At 43.2% G+C, this 20,730-nt stretch overlaps 1 protein-coding gene across 4 annotated transcripts in view; it reads left to right on the top strand.

The window, feature by feature from the left end:
• The window catches only part of GRIA1 (glutamate ionotropic receptor AMPA type subunit 1), a 125,918-nt gene that overhangs the window by 81,652 nt on the left and 23,536 nt on the right, over window positions 1-20,730 (top strand). For 3 of the 4 annotated variants that reach the window (XM_075057041.1, XM_075057042.1, XM_075057044.1), the window contains 5 exons: window positions 400-567; window positions 4,174-4,278; window positions 6,391-6,501; window positions 7,469-7,675; window positions 8,821-9,191. In XM_075057041.1, coding sequence (XP_074913142.1) covers window positions 400-567; window positions 4,174-4,278; window positions 6,391-6,501; window positions 7,469-7,675; window positions 8,821-9,191 — 962 coding nt within the window. The remainder of the gene's footprint in view (window positions 1-399; window positions 568-4,173; window positions 4,279-6,390; window positions 6,502-7,468; window positions 7,676-8,820; window positions 9,192-20,730) is intronic. The other variant, XM_075057043.1, reaches the window with a different exon arrangement.

The following is a 20,730-nucleotide window of genomic DNA, read 5'->3' on the forward strand; positions in this document are numbered from 1 at the left end:
TTACACTGTATAATGTATTCCTTAAAAGTTCAGGTCAATGATTCTAATTAAATAGAAAGACTCAGGTAACAGGTGAATGGCTTTTAAGGCTGATTCCTCTTCAGGGAGTGCAATCTGAAGGCAGCTGGGCTAGAATAGCAAAAGGCAAAGCAGAGCCATCCTTAGCTCCACATCAGGAGCTTCTCCTTCCCTCTCCCATCCTCTGGGAGAGAAGGCACCAACTTTCATGAGTCAACAGGACAGTGGTGATTACAGGGAGCAAGAGACTGTCAAACTTCATAGACGGAGGGATGAAAAGAGGGCAAATCATCTGAAAAGCTGCCGTGAGGTGAGCCAGCGCAGTGCACCCGAGGCGAGCTCGCCCTAACAGGCAACGTACAACTCCTCTTCTCTTTCTAGTACACGTCGGCCCTAACGTACGATGGGGTCCGGGTGATGGCCGAGGCATTTCAGAACCTGCGGAGGCAGCGGATCGACATCTCCCGTCGCGGCAATGCCGGGGACTGCCTCGCCAACCCGGCCGTGCCCTGGGGACAAGGCATCGACATCCAGAGAGCGCTGCAGCAGGTTCGAAACCCAACCGATGCGCGAGGCTGCAGCCTGCGGGCGGGGGAAGAGGGGGGATTAGCAGCAGAAATGCTCAAATGACATGCTGAGGTTGAGGAGCTGATCCTTCCAGATTAGAGCCAGATCTTCTAAAGGGTTCAGGGGTGAATCCAGCAAACTGCTTCTCCTGGTACCAACCCATGTGTCCTAGCCTTCTCTAACTTCTGTTGGAGTTCTGGGATGGAAAAGCCATTTATTATCCCATAAAATCCTGGGTCCCTATTTTTATCTTCCCCTTCCCAAGAGAGAGACCTGCTTAGACCATATTTTTTAAATCTCCTTTGTCTGTGAACTCCGCTTCAGTTCCAGACTGCTAATGAAGCTTGAAACCATGTGAATTTTGCCTTATGTGTTGGCTGTCATCAAAATGTTAACTCAAAGCCCAAATTATAGCTTGTTTCATACTGTGAGGATTCGTAAAAGTCTTAATAACAGCCATTTAGATATCTGATAATCTTGCGTTTTCATCCTGCATAAAACTTCAGATTTTTGAACAAACAAAAACACTACATGAAACTTACAGCGAGAGAGAAAAACAATGTACTCTTATCAAAGACTAAGAAAGGTAGAATATTTTAACATTTCTTTACATTTCAAGACTGACATTCATTTCTAGCATTTTTCTTCTTCTTTTCAGACAAAAATAGATGGATTCCTTGGAAATACTGCTAGTTCAGTGTTATCCAAATATAGCTTATCCCATCTTCTTTCCTTAACTGTGAAGAAGGCAAGAAGAACAAAATTAATTTGGTTAATTTGCAACGTATGTAAATTTCCCCAAGTATTTTGTTTTGAATTGTTTTTTTTCTTACTGGTAAACAACAATTCCTTTAAAACCAAATCTTGCATCTGATTTGATTTATTGCCCAGGTTCAATTTGTTCCCAAGCCTGTCATTGACTTTCTGTATGACCTTGGGCAAATCACTGTCATAGCTTCTCCAAACCCTTATAATGAAATCAGCCTCCTTGATGCATCAGGGAGATTGGTTACCTAATAAACATGAAATACTTGGAAGTCTTCTGATGAGCAATGGATTCTCAAGCATTTTCCTTTATTGAATTTATGAGAATAGGATATCAAAATCAGACTTAGCTAGAAAATACAATTTTGTGTGTTGGAAAATCTCCTCTGAAGTTTCCTTATCTCTTCATTAAAACAATTTCAAAACTCTTAATTTTTCAACTGTAGTGATTTGGGGCAAAGAACATGGAGAGTTATTTGCAAAAGTTGTTTCCTTACCATTGAAAAACTATAATTTTCAAAAGATGTGACCATTTCAGTTGTGATGGTCAAAATAAAGGTTCTGAAACATGCAAGGGAAGAAGTCTCCTAGGGAAATTTTAACTATGAATTGAATAATCATCCACCATTTAGTATTGTAGCAAGAAAGAGGCAGATGAAAGTAGAGAAACTTAGGATTAGATTGAAAGTTTTGAGTTATCCTTTCTGTAAAGACTCACAATTAGGGCAAGTCTCACAGCTGTTTACAGTGTGCTTTCTCTTTACCTCCCATTTGCTAATGCCTAAAATTTTATAAGCTGTTTAAAAGCAAAAAGTTTCTCTACTTATTTCTACTCAAATGTCTGGAATAAGCTCCTGAATTGCCTCATTTCTGTTTAGTGTAAGGAGGAGTCATTCTGCAATTTTTCAAAAACAGAAATCTAACACATTTCAGCAAAATGTATGCTTTTCTTAAAGAGAATTGTGTTGTTTGTGGTTTTTTTTCCCCCCAGGAAAATGCTTACAAAATATTGCTTTAAACCAATACAGCAAGGTTTCAGTTGTACTTTGAAAAGATAATGATAATTTTTTAGAGATTTTTTTATTAATGTTACTTCGTTACCACATCTAGTAAGCAGGTAGCTAGTCCTTAACTGCTGACTAACCCTGTAACCAGAAGGCCACAACAGCATTCTTCTCCTCCAGTTCTCCCAGCAAAGAACCACATGCCTCTGCCTTATACACATCTGTGCTTAAATGCTCCATGTCTCCAGTCAACTTTACTGGTGCTTAGCACTGTTGAAATCAGTCCTTGCTATGTTTTGTAGTGATTCAGTGAGTCTCAGAGGATGGGAAATGATGGAAAAGTTGTGCTGCAGCCTCCAGGGTGGATGGCAGAGATCCCTTTTGCTATTTCAGTGCCACACATTTATCACAGGATTAAGATTTCATTCATCCAGATAGAAGAAATTGGTGCTGCACACCTGCCTTTGAGTGCATATAAAGCTACGAAGCATGAGCACCTGTGACTTCAGCTTCAGAATTGGTCAGGACCTAAAAAGAAAACCAAAGGGGCCATGAAAAAGCAGGCAGGGGAGTGCTTAAGACAATAGTGCTTTTCTAGTGCATCTTTTTTTTTTATGGGCACGTTGTGTCTTGTGAGAAGGAAAAAGCATGTTTCTCCAAATGTCACCAGGAATATCTCTTGACTTGAAGGAGCTTCAGAAAATACTGGCAGATGTTCATTTTCATGACAAACCTTTGCGATAATAGCTGGAAAACAAACACAGTTTAAGCAGATTAGCAACAGATTTCCTCTGTAATGATATATCCTCATTTCCTCACCACGGGTCTTTATTCTGAGGATCTCAGAGTACTTAAAAAGGCTGCTAAATACCTGTTCCCATTTTGCATGTGGGAAGACTTCAGTTGTAGGGACAACAGATTTGTCCAAAGCAAATGGAAAGGCTGAGAACAAACCTTTCATTCCCCATCCAGTGGCATGAGCACTTCTCCAGGTGGTCTGTATGGAGACCCAAATTTGCACTCCTTTTCCCACGTTCCTGGTCCCCGCTGCCTGCTCCCCACACACTGTATGTGACTCCAGTTGGAAGCCCTTCTCCACGCCAGGCTGGGCACTTTTGCAGCAAGTCAAATGGCCATGCTGAGAAGAGAAGTTCAGGACCTGGGGTGCGATGTGAGCAACGCTCTTCAGCTCGGCAGTGTTATCAGCAGAGATTTATGATTCAAAGTTTACTATGCAAATTTCATTTACAATACTAAATTGTCAGGTTTTATTAGGCTGGTGCAGAGGTAATTGAATTTGCTTGTTAACTGATAGACTCCTCTCTATCAAAAGACTGCAGCTGGTAGCTGTGGCCATGGTTTCATATTTCCTCTAAATACAGTTCCTGATTTGAACTGACAAATTCTTTACCAAATCCTGACTCGAGGTCAGATTTAGAAAATACAAAAAACCACAAAACTCAAGGAGTTCAGAGCTGATTTAGCTCACTGTCACATCCCAAGAGGTGGTGGCCTCACACATGTGATCTAGCTCTTATGCATTGCTGAGCTCAGTAACAGACCACTAAGTTGTAAGACAAAGGTTTTTTAAAAGAAGGGGTAAGTTAAGAGAATGGCTGTGCACCTGGCCAGGCATGCTGTAGAGAGTGAACCCAAGTGAAAGCCCAGTGTCAGGTAGGTGTCCTCTCTCTCCTGCATGGATCTGAGAGACGTGACCGCACTCTCCATCCTTCCTCCCCTCCCCTCTTACTGCTGCCGAATCACCACCACGTGAGACGCTGACCAATTTGCTCTCCTCGTTGATATTTATGTCTTTAAGGTCCGTTTTGAAGGATTGTCTGGCAACGTTCAGTTTAACGAGAAGGGACGGAGGACCAACTACACCCTCCACGTGATTGAGATGAAACATGATGGGATCAGAAAGGTAAAGTAGAGAGCGACCTGGGATCCTGCGTCAGGCACCAGCCTGGTGTTCGAGTTATGGTGTGGTTAGGTCTCAGCAGACATTTCTGTTCATGTAGGCTTGCATGTGGCATCACGAGTGCATTCCCAGCTCTCTGCATGAGCAAAGCCAAGCACTAGGGAGAACTCATGGTATATTACTAAGAAAATACAACATACGGAAGCAATTATCAAGAGCAACGAGGGCATCTCAGCTGTGGGGCAGGGATTTCCACGATAGTAAAAGCTTGGCCAACTCAGCCTTGCTATTGGCAGGGCACATTGGCTCAGGCCCAGCTACTCGGCTGTCTGTTTTTTGCTCTCCTGCTTTTCTTTTCCAAGGATGAGCCAAAGCAGAGCCAGGCAAAAGCTGTCTGCCCCAGCCAGTGTAGGTGAACCCTTTATGTTGACCTAATTCTGCTCTCCTTGAAGTGACAAGAGCTTTACCACTACCCATGTCCTGATAGCTACACAGACATTTGTGCTGTTCTGGAGTCTTGATCCCTTTCTATATACCAAGCACTTTGAAAAATCTTGCCTTGTTCAGGGGTGTCGAGCTCCCAAAACACTAATCCTTTTGAAAATCTGACTCCGTGTGCTTATGTCCCACTTTAGATACTACCTATTTGAAGAACAAAGAGTAACTCAGTAAAGGAGGTAAAGGAGAGCTACTAAATATTTTGGAATGGGGCATTCACTGGAATCCCCCTGCACCCCCTCAATCCCATGAAAAAATAAAATACTTGTTTGAAACTAAGAAAAACTGCAAATGGTGAAAGTTCCACATTTACAGCCCCTACCCCCAATTTATACTTACACCTGGGAGCAGCTGATGTGAGATTAGAGCGCATCACAGTCAAGCAAAAAAAAAGGCAAATTTCTCATTAAGAAATAAAATAGTGTCATTTTGAAGACATACAATGCGGTCTTCCTCCTCTACGTGGTATTCATAAGAGGACAAATGCAGTATTATGTCCAGTTTGGGGCTCTGAACTTCAAGAGGTTGACAATCTGGAGAGAGTCTAGAGGAGAAGAAGGAGAATGGCTAAACGTCTTGATTTTGCTGTGTATTTACTGACAGAAATTAGAGTTGTTTGGAAGACATGTACATCACTGCCATGAGGCACATGGTAACTTAGATCCACCAGGTTAGAGGTGCAAAACAAACACACGTGTCTCCATTTATGTTGCCCTAGGGCAGAGCCTTGGAAGCTCTTTCCTCACTCTCTTTTTGTCTGTGCAATGAAGAGAGAAGACTGCATAGATTTTTTTCTCCTGAGCTGTTATGATCTCTAATCTGCCATCAGCAGCTCCTGGTTGTGCCCTGTGTTAATACCCTTTCCCATTTACTGTGATAAGATATTCCTTTCACATGAGCAGAGCTCAGGCAACTTCATACTTACATGAGGTGATGGAAAACCTCTTATAAAATCAAGCCCTCAAAGTGGATAACCTCAACAATGATCTTCCTAGTGATATTCGGTGGCACTCTGCTTTACCTGCAAGCAGTAATAGATCAGCCCAAATCCCTGATTATTAATAAGCACAACTTAACATGAGAGTTCTTCCCATTACAACTGTTCAGTTTATTCATAACCCCAAATTTTTCGACATTGGCCAGGGTTGTTGTTTTGTTCTCACTTGATTTTTTTTGTCCTGTTGTCTCAAGATGTCCTAAGAGTTAGTCCTACGTTCATGCAGGATTTCAGCTGCAGGATAGCATTTTATCACCCTGTAGCATCTGGACATGCAGCAGGCCTGCTCACCATTAGAAAAATATTCAGAAGTCACACAGGGGCAGTGTGAACTCTTAGGATGAGGCAGGGGATGGCAATAATCTGCCAGTACCTTGTGCTAAATGTTTTTGTGTGCATACAAGCACTCTGCTACTGTAGCGTTTCATGCACATTATTTTCAGGCTGGAGGTACAGTGGGATGGGGAAGTTCCAAAAGACATCAAGAATCAGGAGGAGAGATCTCTGGTTGGGTATGAAAATACAGAGAGAACTGATCCTGCTTGGATGACCCTGTTACCATATCTTGGTTAATATTACAAAGAGATATCAATGACATATTCTGATTTTGTATTTGGCAGATTGGTTATTGGAATGAAGATGAGAAGTTGGTTCCAGCAGCTATAGATACTCAAAGTGGCAATGAGTCTACAAGCCTCCAGAACAGGACTTACATAGTCACAACTATCCTAGTAAGTGCTGTGACTTCTACCCCAGCTTTCCCTCTCCCCCATCTCCCTGATGTGCAGACTCCCCTTTCCCCCTTGTGTGCCCTCCTTTGTACTATATCATTTTTATAATAGCAATAACAATAATAATAATAATAATAACAACAGCACTTACTGTTTCCTGCCAGGTCCATAAAGGTATCTGAAAATTGCTGTGACTAATTAAATAGGTATTAAAGAGTTCTCATGCTTAACTGTAGAAAATACAAAAGATTATGACAAGACAGTAGAGGCATCAGCATAGGTAAATTAGAAACATTATACCTGTGCTTTGTATTTAGCCTACAGAATGGGGGCTGTAATTTTGGGAAGGATAACCTGCATTGTGCAGAGAGGATGAATCATAGCTTTAAAAACAAATCTCCACTATAATCATGAAGGAATAATAGGTGCCCCATAATGTATGGTATCATGAATTGTGTCATTGTATACGCTTACCCTGCAGAAACATGAAAGTTTACTAACTTGTTTGTTGAATGCTTACTGTGAGTCTACAGAGAAGACACAATACCCAATCTGAGTTAAACAGCTTAAGGTTCTCTCCTGTTTAGCAGATTTGATTCTGCCTGTGCACACATAGGCAGACACGCCTTTAAAAACTCACAGCTCAGATGCACTAAATAGCCCTTGCAGAACTGCACTGAAAGGTTTATTGCCCAAATTCCCCCAGCTCCTCCATTCCCCTCAGGCCCATCACCGCAGAAGCTGCACACAGATTTTGCATGAATAAATAGAAAATACCGCAATAAAAAACACACTTCGAACCTTCTAAAATAAGCCCACTGTGTGTTGACTGTGCCCTGTGGTACAGGAACACAAAGCTAGAGCTTTTCAAGGGGACCAGAAGCTGCAGACTGGGCTCCAGTCCGAGCCCCTGATGTGCATCTCTAGAATGTGGAGCGTGGCTCAATATTGGTCTTCTCTGTGCCAGGAAGACCCGTATGTGATGCTCAAGAAGAATGCCAACCAGTTTGAAGGCAATGAGAGGTACGAAGGCTACTGTGTGGAGCTGGCTGCTGAGATCGCGAAGCATGTTGGCTACCACTACAGACTGGAGATCGTCAGAGATGGGAAGTACGGAGCCCGGGACCCTGACACCAAAACGTGGAACGGCATGGTGGGAGAACTTGTTTATGGGGTGAGTTTCCAACCTTGTCCATTGTCTTTTGCCCTTGGTACTTGAGAACACTTTCAAGCCCGAAAGAAGAAGCCCTGCCTTCTGTCAGCCTGAGCTGTCTTGAGGACTGCAGCTCTGATAATGCAAATAATCAGCCCAAGTAAAACATTTTAATTTAGGAAGGGGCAGCACATTTTGTGCCTATGGAAATGTCAAAATGTTTCCTTTCAACAGTTCCAAGATTCTTTTTCTTTCCATTTTTGGAAGAACAAGTATTGAAAGGTCAAACTTTCCCCTGGGTAGAATCTCCAAATTTTACTCTATTTTATATTTGCATGATAATGACAGGATGAAAGAAGTATAAGATTTCAAACACTCAGCATATGACTGGTGAACAATAGGACTAGACTACTTTCTGCCTAGCCACTCATTTTCATCATATCAGATATACACCTGCACCCTGCACTTCTAAACCTGGTTCGGTCTGGTAATTCACAATCTGTGGTGTTCAGGTCATCCTTCAGAGGGGTCTATTTTTCCCTTGTAGGGAAAGGGGAAATTGGTGTAGGAAGCATCAGTGCCCAAGCCTCTGTGTTACTGTGTTGGAGCGGGGGATGATCTGTCTCCTGCTGGTAGTTTCACAGTATATGCCGACAGCCATTTCAATGCATTTCCCTTTCCATTTTCAAGACGGATTGTAAAATAAGTGGAGAGTGCACATCAGTGTCACTGGAACATTTTTCCTCTTCTCCTGCATCAGTTATGCAATCAAAAAGCAGTTCCTGATGGAAGTAAACATCCTGGCATCCTTTTTCAGGCAATTGGCCTTTCCTTGCCTCTTTTGATGTCTGGATGATAAAGCTCTTTTAGCAAAAATCATCTGCATCAGACTGTGACATCAGTGGATAAATCAGACAAGAAGAGTTAGGTGGCTGCAAAAGGAAAACGCTGTGATTTCAGAACAGAACTGGTAATCAGTAGTGATAAAATGGAAATAATCCACCAATATTATGGGCTGTTCCTTTTTAACATTTCTCTTGCAATTGGTTTCGTCTGATTTCTTCTGAGGTAGCAGGGGTAAACAGAGAGCAAAGGAACGTAAGCTGGAGTTAGTAGGTATATTTTATCCCCAGAATGCAAATCTCTTTTCTGTCTCTCCTTTTCAGAGGGCAGATGTGGCTGTGGCACCATTAACCATCACTCTGGTTCGAGAAGAAGTTATAGACTTTTCCAAACCGTTCATGAGCTTAGGTATCTCTATCATGATAAAAAAACCTCAGAAGTCCAAACCAGGAGTTTTTTCCTTTCTGGATCCTTTGGCTTACGAGATATGGATGTGCATTGTTTTTGCCTACATTGGAGTGAGCGTTGTCCTCTTCCTGGTGAGTCGCTTCAGCCCTTACGAGTGGCACACTGAGGAATTCGAGGAAGGACGGGACCAGCCGGCCAATGACCAGACGAATGAGTTTGGGATATTCAACAGTCTTTGGTTCTCCCTAGGAGCTTTCATGCAGCAGGGATGTGATATTTCTCCAAGGTGGGTTGCCTTCCCCAATGAACCTTCTTCCAGTTCATATGGTTTAATCTTTCTACGTGCTTTGGAGCTGAACAGGTTTTACTTTGACCTTCATTCCTGAACCACAGTGTAGTTTTGTGAATCACAGGTTCAGAAAGGACCCAAGGGTTCACAGGTCTCTCAGCTGTGAACTGGGGACTTCAAATTTGAGACCATAAAAATACCATTCTAAATTTATCCTAGGGAGTTCTTTTGAGGGAATTTACAGAAATGCAAACAGGATTTTCTAAAGCTACCCAACTGCAATCAATTTTTGTCAGTCATTTTGTTGCTGTGAGAAACAAGATCATCTAGCATTATAGGGAAGCTATAAAATTCCAGTAAAGTAAGGAGAAATAATACAGTAGGTGCCCAATGAAAGGTTATATGGTCTGTGCCAAAGATTATGGAGCACACCGAGTGGCTTAAAGTATCATTGGCCTTTAGAAAGGTCAGAGAAGTAGCGAGTTTTCCTTATAATTCCCATTTCAGTCAATAGTTCTGCTGCCTGAAAGTTCAGTAGGACCCAAAGTCCAAAGGGTTCCTAAAGGGACTTTTTGGTGAATGACTCTTGTGATTACTTTTAGATAATTTTTCTTGGAAAAGCTGGCACAATATAAGGTGGCTGGAAAACTGCATGAAATGCAGAAGATGTAAATCTGTGATAGAGACAGCAGCAGAGATTTATTTGTAAATAATGTCTGGAAATACCTCCTTCATTTTAGCGGCCTATATTCGCACAAGTCTTATGACAGAGATTTTGCCTACTGCAGGAGCCCATGATACACATTTCTTCTCAAAGCCTTGTTCATACAAAGGCATTCAAAAAGAAAAGAAAAAGAATTAAAAGCATAGGAACCAAATAGCTGCAAGCAGGACTCTGATAGAATTTCTTATTTATTTGCAGAAATTATATGTCCGGTAAGTAATGTCGTAATAACTGAGGGATCTTTCATGTGGTATGTGTATATTCACGTGAGGCAGGATCAGAGATGAGCCAGGGATAAGGTGTTTGACACCTCTAGTGTTTTGAGTTCAGGGCAGAGATACTTAGGGTTTATAAGGCTGAAAAAGGGTTAATGAGCTGTGGCTTGGGATGTGGATCGTATGTATCCATCACTCCCAAGAGGTCTGCTCTGGATGTTGGTTGGAGGGAAAGCACGTGGACAGGTCAAGCACCAAAGCTGCTAGACGCTGCAGGACACAGCTCTTGCTCACTCCCTCTGAGAGGCAAACTTGTCCCAGTTTAGGCTAAGTATATTTTTGGCCAGGTTGGACTTAAACCAGAGGTGCTGCCAGTCACAAGAATGAATTTACAGACAGTATATGCATTTTCTGTATTTACATGCCATGGTGACATCTGAAGTGATGCTCTGATAAAAGTAGACAGCAAAGAGGCCTTTTGTTTTCTTTTTTTCCCCACCCTTCCTTTTTTGGGCTTTGCCTCCCTTCTTTTCAAAGGAAATTTCAGCAGATACGTGTCTTGTGGATGAACACAGTAGGCAGAAGTTAATTTCCTGCACGCTGGGCTGGCATCAAAGCTCAGGGGACGAGAAGGCGACACAACTCCATCGGCGAGCGGAGATAACTCTGCGCAGCTCAGCACAGCTCCGGCGGGACGAGGCCAGGCACCAGCTTCTTGGCGATGGGATGCCAATTTGTCCAAACACTAATGCGCTTGGGATAGGGGGGAAATAAGAGCCTGCAAGGCCCTTTGATAGTGACAGCTTTTATGAATATGTTTTACTATCTGATCATTGATTAGTAAGAGTCCAGGTGGAGCATTCAGAAAGTCTTCCCAGCAGAGGGAATTTCAACTTTATCACTGTCTTGTAACTCAGCCCCATGCGTTAGGATCAGGTTATTGTGTTTTTCGTTCTCATTGTTGTTCTTGTCATCATTATTCTTATTTAGGAAAGAGAATGTCTTCCTCTGGGGACATTTCAATAGCCAGTGTCTGTTCCAAGAAGAAGCGTGGAGAGGTGAAAAGCTGAGACTTTGCAGAATAGCAAATTTGGAAACATCTTTAATAAAAAGAGTCAGGGAAAGATCAGTGGGTTTGATTCAAACAACAAGATTTGCTCTAGCTAAACAACATGCTTTGAATCACCATTTCAAAGTGTTGTTTTATTTTGCTTTGAAATGGGAAATGAGAATGATGCTGTCATTGTTATTTTAATGTTGTTAATTTGATCATCCTGATAATGAAAATTACAATTTCATTGAAACCAATATTTTCCCATGGAGCACAAGGGCACTTTCTGACTACAAATAATTGTCAGAAAATTTGAAAAACAAAGTATAGGAATTATTATAACTCTCAGTACTCTGAATACAGCTCTTTGAGATGGTTGCAAGTGGAGGGGGACATTTCTGTGAAATGTGAAAGCAAGGAGGAAGCAGAAGAGTGAGAATTTCCGTAGGATGTTGTTGTACAGAAAGGCGCTGAGCACGCTCTGTATTTCACATGTATTTTTCACACGAACCTAGTGCAGGATTTCTGTGACACATCACTTAGAAATGAATGCTTGGTAGAACGACATTGTGGGCAGGTGGGGATCTGCTCTATTCCAATATATTTCCTATATGGTTGTTTCTAAACTTACCACTACAATCTCTCGGCATTTCCCCAGTAAAGTATTAACCAGCATAAATAGCTTCTGTTATACATCTGTTCTGTCATTCTTTCCCCAGCAGGAAGGAGCAAGTGCAGGGGTGTATTTTGTTTTTGTAGAGGTTTTGGGTTGTTTATTTCAGTTTTGTTTTGGGAAGGAGTAGGGGAAATTTGTCTGGAGGTTTGGTTTTTTTTTTTCCAGAGCATGCTTGTTTTAAGCGCATATGCCACTATGTATTTATCATAAATAAAATGTAAGATCAAAACTGCAGACACATCACTCAGCACAGTGGGTGGTGAGGTTTGCAGCAACTCCTTGCTCTTGTAAATGTGTGTTCCTCAGTCTCAGACCAGTCCCCAGGGAACTTCGGTTCCCCACAGAGACAAAAATTTGCTTTTGAAGGAAACTGGCGTCCTTTTTAAGGACATTCTTACTAGCCAGAACTTTAATCAGGCTCTTAAGTATGCTGGTCACAACCCACCAAGTACTTTAAAGATACAGTGTGAATTCGATGACCTGCGGACGGCCAAGAGAGAGCGTAGCTGCGGGTTATGTGCTCATAGCCTCTTCTCCCGAGGAGTGAAGCTGCTGGGCATGAGGTCGACTCGTGTCCTTGAAGCTCTGGTCTAGGCATAGGCTGGATGAGTGTGACAAAAGCCAGGCAGTAACCCGTCACGGAGAGTCCCAGCCGGAGCCAGTGGCAGTCTGTGTCGTGCCTTTGGATGCTCCAACAGGATCACGAGCAAGGAATCCATCCTTCCTAAGCCACAAACGGAATGACTCGATCGTAGGTACATAGCGTCACCCAAAGGAGACTGTGAGCTCTTGGACGTTTCCCACTGGAGCGTGCGGTCCCCCTTCTGCACCATCACTCACCAGTGGCTCCGCTGGATGTGGTTCAGTCACCACTACGTGGACTAATTTGTCCTGGTTGAGGTGAGCTGGTCCCTGTCGTTGCCCTTAAAGTCTGTGCTTTCAAAGTACTGGCTGATACACAGCAGAATGGGGGAGAAGCAGCATTTTGGAGTTGAGTAGTTTCATGTACATAGTAACAGGCAGAAATCAGTGAAGTCTGAAACGGGCCGTAAACCATTAGGCTTTGCAAAGTGCTACCTTAACTTCAGAAAACAGTCATGAAATTGCAAAAGCACTCATTAAATGTGAAATACAGACCCAGAAAGGCGATTCGCAGAGCAGGCATCAGAGGTAATAAATATCCCGCAGCCAATAGCGAGAGCCTGCAGCAAGAGAAATGTGAAGTAAATATGACTCACATTGTACCATTTTTCAGAAATGTAATTTGATAAATTGTCTTCAGAGCTTAAAATAACCCCAGTGTGTAGCAGCTGTGGAGAGTGGGACCTCGCTAACATCCAGCGCGTTGCTACCATTCCTCGCTCAGGATGGACCCGAGGCCTTTGGGAAAGAGACCGAGGGGACATCTGGACTTGCCGACCTCCTCTGCAGCAAAATGAGGCATCTCAATTTTTCATCTGCCTCATCATTTTCTAGAAAATAAATTATTTGATTGTTGTGAAAAGTATAAAAAAGCAGGGAGGAAAATATATATTTCTCTTGTCAGCTTCCTAGCTTGATCTTCTATTTTTTGTTATCACAAAATGTGTTGCTTCATATGGTTTGAGCCCAAAAGAGACTTCCTGTATATTGGAGACTATTAAATTTAATCCAGTTACTCTTCCTGTGACTCAGAAAACTTATGTTTGACTAAAATGAAATACATTTGGCTAAAACAGATCTTCCAGAAAGGCATTTATTCTTCTTTTGACAATACCATGAGACAGAATAAACACAGTTTCTCTCAGCTGAGTAACTATAGAAGTCTTGTCCCCACTGGAGTTTGAAAGGAGGATAAATATCACCCGGTAAATGCAGCCACCCTTTGTGCCCTCCCAGAGGGAAATTAAACAGAGATCTCCAAAAATAAACCCAGCTTCATGGGGGCTCTCTTTATACTGTGTTGTGGAAACAAAACACATATAGTTTGGGTTCAGATCAAAACGTACCATGAGTAGAAGGGAAATGTATAGTCATATCATGGCACGATAGGGTATCATGTCAGGATACCTGGACGACACAGCTTGAAATTACTTATTATAATCTAGATGATTGAGAACAGTACTGGAGATGCTCTGCTCATCCTGCGCTGGATGTGAAATGATGGATGAAGCTTTCATCACAGCCTGCGTCTAGGAGAGAGCCAGACTTGAGGGGGGACGTTTCAAGAGCACCAGCAGGGATGCACGAGCAAGAGGAGACTCGGTGCCGGTCTGCGCAAGGTGCCGTAGGGGACCACTGCTGGGAAATGGTTGGGCCACACCAGTGTGCCCTAAACGCCGTGGGTGTTTACCGTGTGCAAGGAGACGCGAGGTGCCATCCACCTTTCGGCTGGCTTGGGAGAAAGAGTTAAAGGGGTCTTAACTTGCCTGCAGGGTCCAGACCTGGAGGCAGTGCAGGGTGCAGGGACCCCCTGCCTGGGGGGGAACGTGCTGCTTAGGGAGGTTTGCTCGCAGAGGTGATGAGTGCGTGGGCTCCGAGGTGGGAAGGAGAGATATAAATGCTGGCTGCTATCCAGTCGATAGATAGGATCTATTATTCATAGGCATCTGGCGGACATCGTTATTTGTTTTTAGTGACATGGAAACAGTGCGCTCTGGCTGATCTATATAATGTGCAGCCAGGCTTGTATTTCACTGCACTCCTTTGCAGGCTTTCTGTTGCACTCAATCATAGCGGTTTGTCTGTGGAAGAGCAAGTACGGTATTTATTATGTACCTGTAATTAATGCTGAACATTTTCTTCTGCTATTTTTCCTGTTTATTTACATTTCTTTTTAGATCAATTGAAAAAATCACAGGAGACTTCAGCCATAGAGCTGATGGAAATAACAGCAAAATTGCTCCACAAGTTGTTGAGGGTTTTTTTCCTCAACTAGCCTCTAGAGATTTTGAAAAATAGCAGCACTTTCAAATTTCATCAAGATGTTCCTAGTACTGAAAGATTTTATCCGGTTTTAGACAAGCTCTAAATCAGAAATTGGTTAGGAATTTTCTTTTTTTTTAGTGAGAGGTTTGATTCGGGTTGTTTCAAGGGAATTATTTCTGTTCTGTCCTTTGTTAACTTACATTTGCAGGGTACTTATATATTTTGCTAAAAATTTAGAACTAGGGAAATTAGAACCAGCTGCATTTAGCAATTAAAAGGATTTTAATTCCTTCCTGAAATGAAGGCTGAGCCTCGGTGTTTATTTGGCAACTCTTCTTGATGTCAGTAAGAGTCTTCTCTGACACTCCAAGCATCTGCCTGTCTTTCTGGCCTGATGCACCGTTCTGGTGCCATCCTTGCGGTACCCATTATAACCTTAAACAGGATTTAATTTGTCCTGGAAAGTCACTGGAGAGCTGTGCAAGCTCTGCCAAGGCGGAAGTTCCGTGAGCAATGAGGAAAGATTTGTGCTTTTTTTTTTCCTCGCACTTTTTGCACGGGAAGGTCTGGGGGTGATGGAGTGGAGCTCGCTGGCAGGGCTTGCTAAACCCTCTTTAGGGACATGGGAGACGGTGTACTTGCTCCTACAGACCAGGCTGCTGACTGCCGATGGGATTCACTGTGCAGTCTTGAGGCAAAGGGCACATTTTGCAATAAAGGAAGAAGCAGTTTGTCGTTTCCTTGGAGAGCACATGCAACCTGCAGCTCGTGCTGGGGCTGCCCTGGGGGACAAGGCAGCCAAGCCAGGCTGGGAGCAAGGTTGGTTCAGCATCCCTACTCCTTCTCCAATGTGGGGTTAATCCGGGAGGCCTGGGGGCTTGTCCGTGGGGACAAAGCTCAGGGTCATTTCTTTTTGGCAGTTTGCTTGAACTGGTGAGCTGAGGTTGGTCTTTAAGAATAAAAGTAAAAAACTAGGATTTCAACTTCTGGAAAAGTTTTCTTTCCTTTTAAAAGTGTACCAAATGATTTTGCAATTCTCTCTGCCTGGCAGAGTTAATTATGTCCAGGGAGAGGAAATTCAGGTCACAGGGTAACAGCAGTACTTGCAAATCACCAGGAACTGATGACCACACTTATTTCTGAAATGCACTTAACCAGGGAAGGTGACTCACCAGAGGAGCAGCTTGACAAATTGCACAATATCTAACTAAACAGTCCCCTTTGGAGTTTGCGCACTTCCATGGCAACCAAAATGTGGCAGCCAGGGGAGAATGGAAATTCTTTTAAAATAGTCATCCTTGCTATCCTCTTTTTCATTTGGAAAAATGCTGAAGGATACAGAGGACTCAGAAGAAGGAAATAACTAACTGCGAGAATATTGTTGGGAAAGTGCAATTTCATCTGCAAAGGAAAAAATGAGTCTTTTGAACGTCCACGCTCTGACATCTGAAAATTTCTAAATGCTGCAGAGGTAATGGATGTTTCCTCCACTGATCTGTAAGCCACTTCCCTGGGATGGTTTCCCTATCAGGCATATCTACTCACTCTTCCACAGCTCTGACTTCAGGCCTTTACCATTCAGGTTGCTGGGGGACAGCAAGAAATTTGCTGAAAGTCCCCCCATTGAGTGACAGATTTACTAATCATTCCACCAGCTGTGTTTGAAAGAAGTCAAACACTTGATCCAAAAGCAGATGTATTAAGCTAAAAATATATTTGCAATCTCTTTCTTCAGGACTAAATAAATGTTTCTCATACTTCTGATTGAAACCAAAGTTAAAAATAGCAGGGTGGGAAGTGCATTGCCCAGGTTTTTAATCTATTTGGAAGTTTTATTAGGGCATCTCTGACATGGAAATGGCACGTGCTGCTTGTGTTTCTAATGCCGTGCCCTGGCTCAGGATCGTGAGTGGCACTAAGATTTATGGGGGTGCCTCTGAGATTTATAGCCCCCTCTGTGACTCCGGCGGGAGACCCTCTGAGGCTCCAGAGACTGCCTATTACACTGTACTCCGACTTGCCGATTTTCAATCAGTAAGAGAAACACACTTTCTCTTTTCATTTTCTTCCCTCTCGATAACCTGTTATCCCCGAGCAGTCGGCTCAGCTGGGGTCTGACATCCTCCGAGCTGCAGTCAGGACTGCGCATGGTTGTGTCTTCCTAATAGCTAGGTCGATTGCCAAGTGTTTTTGTCAAAGAATAAGGGTTGTGAGGAGCTGAATGACCTCCGTCTCCCTGAAGTGGTGTCCTCTGCAAGACTCCCTGTCACACACTGCTTTAATGTTGGCACTCCAGAAAAATATTGTAGCTAAGATGGGAAGCCCTGAGTGTTTTTTCACAGGGAAGTCCTGCTTAAATAACTCTTCCATATGCTGTACATCACTTTTATCAGCACTAAGATATCATGTGCGCGCTCTCTGGATACACAGCCGAATGAGCATTGAACTCCTCAATTCAAATTGTTCTGGCTCACAACACACAGAGCATCCACAGCTGCTCTTTGCTGGTTTAATCCCCAGAGCTGGCCAAAACCTCATGGCCTTCTACTGGGACGCTGAGGGTAATTCTCTTATTCCACTGGAGTTGGGGATTTATTGTACCTATTCTGCTTTTGTCCCAGGTTTCATCCCAACTACTTGTCCTGGTAACTGGGGAAGCACTGTACCCCCTTTTCAAGAGAAGTTCAGGGATGTGTACATACAGCAAACAATGTCCGTTGTAACAACCCAAAACAGTGAGCAGGCGAAAACAAGTTTACTGAAATATGACAGAGGTGCTAGGTTATATATTGTGAAAGGCTTGATGAAGCCGAGTAATAGGGAAAAGCAAAATGTGGGTCATGCTAGGAAATAGTGGCAGAAGCCTTGCTGTGCTTGGACAGGGTCTGGAGTTGGAGGAGACAGAGCATGGCGTCACCTCTGAAGTCCTCCGTGCTCGTGTCTTGGTCTTCCTTCCATCTTCACTTGGATCAAAGGAGCCAAGTGACAGCTAGGGGCCACCTGATTCCTATCGTCAAATGGTAGGAAAGGGCGTCCAGCTCATGTACGCACCCCTTTCTTTAAGCAGCAGCATACTTTATGGCATTCAATCTATTTAATAAAATCATCCAGTAATTCTGATTAATGCCTACCCAGAAGAGTTGCTGCTTACCCTTAGATCCAAAGGCTAAGCAGCAATAATCCAATCATGGTAATCATAACTTACTACTTTGATCTTCAGATAAAAGAGCCTATAGAAGTGCAAAAGTGTTACATCACCGTTATTTGGACAACTTCAAAGCATGTTATATACACTAATGAATTCTCCCCAGCACAGTCTGATGAGAAGTAATAGGAGGCAAATGTGTGAACAGAGGAGTAGATAGGAAGAGGGGAGAAGATGAGTCCTCATACGCCAAAAGGGAAAAGCAGTAAAAATAAGCACCTGTACACTGCGAATAGGTATGAGATGTGAGGCAGGGTCTGTGAGGGCCTCTTGTCGGAGGAATTTTCTCTCTCATTTCTTGAAGCTCTCCATAAGAAGCAAGATCTCAGGCTGCAGAGAGGCAAACCAAGGGAGGGGGCAGCTTTTCATCTCAGCAGTGCTTCCACAGCCTTCAAAAATAAAAAAAACTTAGCAGGTGAAATAAGGGCAGCAGAAACACTGAACATGTTTTCCTTTCACAGTTTGGGAGTTTTGATGTTAAAAGACAGTCACTCCTGTGCACATAAAGCTCTTCCAAAAAATGCTGGCTGGGGAGACAGACTCATTCCTCACCACTTCTACAAGGGATACAGTATGCCCTTGCAGAAAAAATAAATGCTCAAAAGTGAAAACAGAGAAAATGTAAGTTGTAAAGTCTTGGTGAGGGGTCACAGTTTAAATTAGAAGTGAGACAGAAAATGGAATATTTGGGAGTATTGCTCAGAGTGAAAATATTCCAGTGCAGAAAATACTCTCATCCCACAAAAGGCCTTTCTCTCATCAGATTGGAAAATCTGACAAAAGACAGGCAAAAAAAAAACCAGAGCAAAAAGAACCAAGGCAAGGCACCCTGGAAGAAGGCTGAGCTAGGTTATTGTAACTTTGCCCAGAAGCCTCAAAAATTGAGCTCTAAATTGTGAGCACATGTAGGTGGCTAAAGAGGATCTTGGAAAAATGAAGGACTGGTAGCATATAATCCAAAATATATTAAATCTTTGGGGGAAAAAAAAGCTTTTTCATCAAGGAGACTTTGAAGAAGAGACTGAGGGAGAGCATATGAAATCTACCAACACAGCAAAGGACATTAGCACAATAGGCTGTTGTTTAAAAAGAAGGATGAGTGCTGATAAATTTAGGGCCACCTGAGGTTGAGGAAGTTCCTGAGTAATGAATCTCCTGGGGTGCTCCAGCGAGTGCTTCTGACAAAATTTTATGCTTGTCACCTTGTGAGTTTTTCGCAGCAAAGTGAACAAATGTCACCAAAGTGAGAAAAATATGTGAAGAGCCTTTTTTTTTTTTACAGTGAAATTTTTGCTCAAAGGCATGACAGGAGTCGGGTTTTTTTCCTTATAGCAAAAGCTGGCAAAACTGCAGAAGAGGGATGACTTTGCCTTTCACCAGAGCTGCTGAGCAGCCTGAAGCAACCACGTGTTTCTCAGCAAACCTCTATCTAAACACTCATCCCTTAAACTACCTTGGTTTGCAACATGGAGGCACGCTGCCTGTACTTAAGAGGATGACAGTGTATTTCTTTGGATCTATCTGTTCTGCCTTTCAACCACACTCTTATTTTTTCTTAGAGTTCTGCCTCATCCCTCTATCCTAGCCCTTTCTTTACAATGTTTTTAGCAGCCCTCTGGAAGAGTTGGGTGTATTATCCTGCAGTTTTAGGGATAAGCATCTCAGCAGCCAGTTCTGCTCAGGGACGGTGGCTCCCTCGAGCGAAGGACATACCTCTGTTCTGCAGTTCTGCTCTGCAGGAGTGTTTTTATACCGCGGGTGGTACGTGGGTCCTGCTGAAGTTGAGGAGGGCTGGTTGCCCACGTCAGTCCATGTTTGCTTGGCATCTAGTGCTACCAACACCATACTTCATTAGTTGAGCAGGTGAGTTGTGTTGGTTGCATATCAGCAGGCTGCATTTTGTGCCCACTGAGGACCACAGGAGGGCTCAACCTGCAGGCTGCTGTTGAGTACATAAATTACCCTCTGCATAGCTGGGCCCATTTGATGCTGCCTCTGCCTGCTGGAATTGACTGTCTCAGGAAGGGGAAGTAGGTAAAGCAGCAGCTCAGAGGTAAATTCCACCAGGTGACCAATGCTTCAGGCCACCCACCCAGGTGAAGTTCATAAATGTTATTCATCTTCTTCTCCCACAGCTGGGAACCGAATTAGAGAGATGAAGTAAGCTACCCTGGATCCCATAACGTGGCAGGGCTTCCCAAGGCACAAAAAAAGAGCTCCTGGATGCTAGTCCTCTGGTTAGGCCGTTAGGTCCCTCTTGCCTGTCAAAATGCTAAGTGAATGTCTTGAAAACAGCACGTAGCTGCTCCATGTAGTCATGCTTATACTTAGCACTGCAGCAATCCAAGCTCCAATGACTGGAGAACCACAAGTGGCATGATGCATTTCTGACTAAGCAGGAAAACTCATTTTAGAAAGAGGTTTTGCCCATTAAAGGGAAAATGAAGAAAAAAGTGCCAACATATTCTGCAAAAGAAGAGATGCAAGGGTAGGAGAGGGACCATATACTGCTGTCCAAGGCCATTAGCTTAGGCAGAAAGAAACAGTAAATAAACTATGACTTATGATTAAAGCCTCGCAGAGATACATCCTCCTGTTGAGTCTGGGAGATTCTGCATATTTGCAGACAATATGTTCAATCATTGCAATATTTACACAGCAAGTGACCCCAAGGCCCCTTCTTAGAAGGACTTCTGCTGGGATTCTGCAATCCATATTGCCTCCTTCCAGCGTGTTGGCTTTGGGGGTCAGATGAGCT

Source organism: Buteo buteo, chromosome 24 (genome assembly GCF_964188355.1).
Source record: "Buteo buteo chromosome 24, bButBut1.hap1.1, whole genome shotgun sequence".
Classification (NCBI taxonomy): domain Eukaryota; kingdom Metazoa; phylum Chordata; class Aves; order Accipitriformes; family Accipitridae; genus Buteo; species Buteo buteo.